The following is a 4,740-nucleotide window of genomic DNA, read 5'->3' on the forward strand; positions in this document are numbered from 1 at the left end:
TATATATATATATATTATTCCCTTTTGGCGTTGTCTTTTCATAGTGACTTAAAAAGGCATATTGTTAGAAAAGGCACAAAAGGTATATTATTTTCTCGATACTCCTTCAGAGCAACGGAGAAGAAGTTCTCAACCACGTAACTGAAGAATACTATTTCCTTCGTATGGTATTCCCTTGTTCTAGCCTGGTCACCGCCCTATCCTTTTTAACATCTCTGAACTGAAATTTTAACTGTTTGTGATTCATTATCAAATCTTAGAATCTAATGCAGTCGCCGTTTCCTAAGATAATAAACCATCAAACTATTATCACGGCTGCAAATGTAGACATGAATTCGGCAGAAGGTACCTCGGATTTAAGATTGTCGTTCTCCTTGACGGTGGATTCGTAGTCGGCGAGGAGTTTGTCGTAAGTGGACTTGAGAAGATCGTAGTCCCTCTCGAGCTGCTTCGTTTTCCAGCGAGCTCGCCGGTTCTGAAACCACACGGCCACTTGCCTTGGCTGAAGCCCTAGTTTCTTGGCCAGCTCCGTCTTCCTTTCCGGCTCCAGCTTGTTCTCCGCCTCGAAGCTCTTTTCCAACAGATGCACCTGACCGAGTCTCAGTCCATATTTCCAAGTAATCAAAATGTCAGTTTTGAATTATTGGTGTCCACAGAGATGCATCATGGTGCATACATACAGGTTACTCCATAGTTTATCCAGGAAAGAGGTTCGAATCGAGCGTACAAGTACAGGTTCTAATTATGAAACCTGAAAATCTGATTGTATAGAGTTGGTTCTGTCTTTCGGTTTGTCTGATTCAGTTTGACCTGAAATTGTGTACCTTAGATAACACGCAATCTGAGGAAATGTAGATTAAAACAAATTCATGAATGGGTTCTTGTTTGAGGATGTATCCTTTTGAGAATATCCAACTGGCTACGAAATCTGGAAGCAAGCCAAGGCATGGTACTGATCCACGGGCGGATACGATATCAACAGGGGCAAAAGGAGAGGATGAAAGGAAAGTACAGACCTGTTCAGGAGTGAGGCGACGTTTCTTCTCCGGCAACTGCTCGTCGTAGTATTCCTCGTCGTATAGATCCTCTGGCGAGCTAAAGAACGGCCTCCGCTTCGACGTCTCTTCCATGTTCATCATCGATCTTCCTCCTTCGGGGGAGAACAAAAGTTTCAATTGGAACTCCCAATAAATATTCCTAGCGGAATTGATTCTCAAAATATGGAATACAAGATCTGATCGGTAGCAAATACTTCAACTGAAATTCCCACGACAGATTTTAATTGCTTCTGATGACAAATCAAAGTTCTCTGATTTATGTCAAAGTCTTTCTATCTCAAGCATATTTTTCTCTTTCTACGTTGAACACGAACAGAGCGCTACCAAAGTTTGCAAGTATTTTCTCGCGTTTCCCGAGTATCCAGACACCGAAGCAGCTAAAAGTCACGGAAAGTAAAATCGAACTTTATCTCTGTACGCAGAGAGAGAAAGAGACTACCTTGGATGATGCGATTGCGATTCCCGAGGAAAAGCATGTTGTCGTGGCAGGCAGATGGATCGAAGAAAAACTGATTGGGTTCCATCGATCAGAAAAACCTCCTTGTCTATATCTCTTTCTCACACTATATCAAGAGCCTCCAGAAAATCCGCACACCACCGTTATCGGAAGCTTTCTCCAGCCGGAAAGGATGGGAAAAGAAGCGAAAGCGCGAGATTACGTTGAAGTAAACGATCAAAATCAAAGCAGAAACAAGGGGATTGGATCAGAAGATCATGAGCTTGTGGCGGAAGAAGCTGGTACTCCACAGCAACCTCGCCGGCGTCTCCAACGGACAGATGCAAAATCCCATCATGAACACCACCCCTCCGATCAACCAGAGGGACCGATCTATTCGGTAAAGTGAAATTTCGGATTCAGAAGTATCCAAAAGCCTTAATCAAATATATCCCAAAGATCAAATCACCATCTGCAAGATTTTGGATTTTCTATGATTCTGAACAGAAATTCAAATTATTGAGAGAGAGAGAGAGAGAGAGAGAGAGAGAGAGAGAGAGATCCCTTGTTGCACCGTGTGCGTACTGGCTTCTTTTGCAGCTAAACCTATCAGCTGCTGGAAGCGCGGGATTTTATACTCCAACCTGTTGATAGTTAAAGGACTATAATACCCCTTCCCCCGAAAACTATAACGAAGTTTCAGGTAAAGTAAAAAAGAATATCGAAATTCTTTTAGGTCAGGGGAATTGTAGGTTCGAAACAGTGTGCATATATCATAATTCTGGTATTGTGAGTTAAAAGGTAAAATTTTAAATACTTTATGAAAAAAATAGATTTTATTTATGGCTAGTACAATGCCATCGATTAACAGTGACATAATATCATGGCTTTAAAGAGTCCCCACAAAATCTGTTGCCTCCGATCAAAGGGGCATTTTTGGTAATTCAGTGACCGATTTCTTAAACGCCGAATGGAGGGATGGGGTCCACTCCGCCCCTTAAGCCCGATCGATAGAGTGGACTTGACGATAGATCTTAACCGTTGGATCAAAATATATATATATATATATTTTAAATTAATTATTTAATCCGGGTTTATTCACCTGTGACTGTGATGGTGGTTACGCCAGAGAGGGCGCACGCTTGGCGGTCGGGTGATTGTCGGATCTAAGATAATCGTACGGTCCTGATTATCCCTTTCTCACAGCCTATATTTATATACCTTTTATTAGCATATTCTCTGTCTAGTAAAATAAATCTCTTTTAAGTATGTTTTATGATTCTCTTTCGGTCTCATTGGAATTTGTAATGATTTTATATAAAAATATTAGATTTTAATTCTTACTAATAAGTTTGCTATGTTTTTCATTTTCCCTAAATTTCATTCATTGATTTTTTTTTTTAATCTTGAGGGAACAAGAGATGTTGGAACATATTATTTCGTTGATTTTAATTTTTAGTTTCGGATAATATATATATACGTGTGTCTCAATGTAGAACGTTTGAAAATAACATGGATTCTATTGCACTGAGGGTAAACTTTCTTTGATATATATATATATATATGGGAATATAATTTATATGCCTCCATCGTTTTCGTTGCTTCTTGACCCTTCAGCCACCGAAAATTCAAAATACTATTTCATATATGCATAATGCATGTACGCATATATCTATATATGCCAATATTTATACATGTATATGTGTCTGTTTATGGGGGGTTATCTATATATATATATAATGCATGTATTTTGAAGATTGGTATTAATTGTGACTCGACAAACAACCAAACTAGATTCGAAATTATGGCTCGAATAAAAATTTGGACGAAATTTTCATAAAAGACTTATCAGAAGAACTGAACTTGTGTTGCATGCATGAACTCAATAAGCTGATATTAGTTTATATGATAAATATATCCAACATGTCTTAGTATGATAGAAAATCGTGTGTGTGTCTATATATATATATAATCAAAATTAAATAAATGGCGATATAATATGGTATACGTGTATATAATATTACTTTCCATGTGTTTGCCAGTTGGCTATAATATCTAACGAAGATATCTTCTTCAGCACCCATATCGGAATAATTAGTTGAAACAAAAATAATAAAATAAAATTGGATCGAAATTTTATAATATAATTAAATTTTTTAAAAAGAAAAGGAGAAAAGGATTCCCACCCAAGAAGGAATGGGTTTTCTTCGCTTTTCCCGAAAACGTTAGGCTTAGCGTATAACAAGATTTATAACTTATTAAGGGTTTTTTTTAGCAAATTCACACACACAAACACAAATTATATATATACATATTGTAAATTAATTTTAAACGTATATAGAATGAATTTCACACACACACACATATATACATATATATATATATATATATATGAAAATACATTATAATAGCGATACATACTTGAATTATGATGTAATAGCAATACACGGTTTATAATAGCGATACATAGCAACATTAAAACATTAAAATACATTATATTTATCTGGTACAACGATTTGATGTATGTTAATGTTAAACGTGGATGGTGATGAGTGCAACAACATTTATTATTTGTGCGTTAAAATTAGCAAAATAAAATAAGTAAATGAAAAGTAAAATCAAAGTTTTGTTTGTTTTTGTTTCATGTGAGCTTGTTGCCAAAAGAATGTGATGTTATATTTTATTTATTTATGAGAAAAATTTATAAAATAGACGTAGAAGTTGTGAAAATATTACTCACTAATTGATCAATGATTGAGATGTTAAAATCATTTTAAAGTTATAAAGTGCAATTAATTGTATGATTAAAGATTAACTTCGAATTTATAAAATTAAGTGAGCCAAAAATAAAGTGAATCTCTTAATTATAAAAAGTGTGAAAATATTATTACAATATACAAACCCCTATAAAGAGAATATTTTAATAAAATGGGAGCAAATAGATTTCGTAGTGGATTGGTGTCCCAGCGTGTGTGGTTCGGAAAAAGGTGACCGATCTATAAAAGGTGAAAGGAAGAGTTTCCACTTTCTTCCTTTATAGAAAGATAAATTAATAATATATATAAAGATAATTATTTTGAGAAAAAAATCCTTATGACAATCTGTCACATATTTTATTTTCTCAAAAAAAAAAAAGATCAAGAGTTCTCCCTTTACCACTATTTGTTTACAATGACATTCAATTTCTCTATCTCCTCCCAAGGTGCCTTTCCACAAGTCTTCTTCTGACGTCGACTCTCTCTCTCT

General features: G+C 35.5%; 1 protein-coding gene across 1 annotated transcript in view; it reads right to left on the minus strand.

The window, feature by feature from the left end:
* LOC104822385 (homeobox-leucine zipper protein HAT5) overlaps nt 1-2,098 on the minus strand; it is a 3,678-nt gene extending 1,580 nt beyond the window's left edge. Inside the window, exons 1-3 of the mRNA XM_010553593.2 lie at nt 1,498-2,098; nt 1,017-1,150; nt 350-589 (exon numbers count right to left, since the gene is read on the minus strand). Coding sequence (XP_010551895.1) covers nt 350-589; nt 1,017-1,150; nt 1,498-1,582 — 459 coding nt within the window. The 5' untranslated portion in view covers nt 1,583-2,098. The remainder of the gene's footprint in view (nt 1-349; nt 590-1,016; nt 1,151-1,497) is intronic.
* Between the last annotated feature and the right edge of the window lie 2,642 nt (nt 2,099-4,740).

Source organism: Tarenaya hassleriana, unplaced genomic scaffold (genome assembly GCF_000463585.1).
Source record: "Tarenaya hassleriana unplaced genomic scaffold, ASM46358v1 Cleome36, whole genome shotgun sequence".
Classification (NCBI taxonomy): domain Eukaryota; kingdom Viridiplantae; phylum Streptophyta; class Magnoliopsida; order Brassicales; family Cleomaceae; genus Tarenaya; species Tarenaya hassleriana.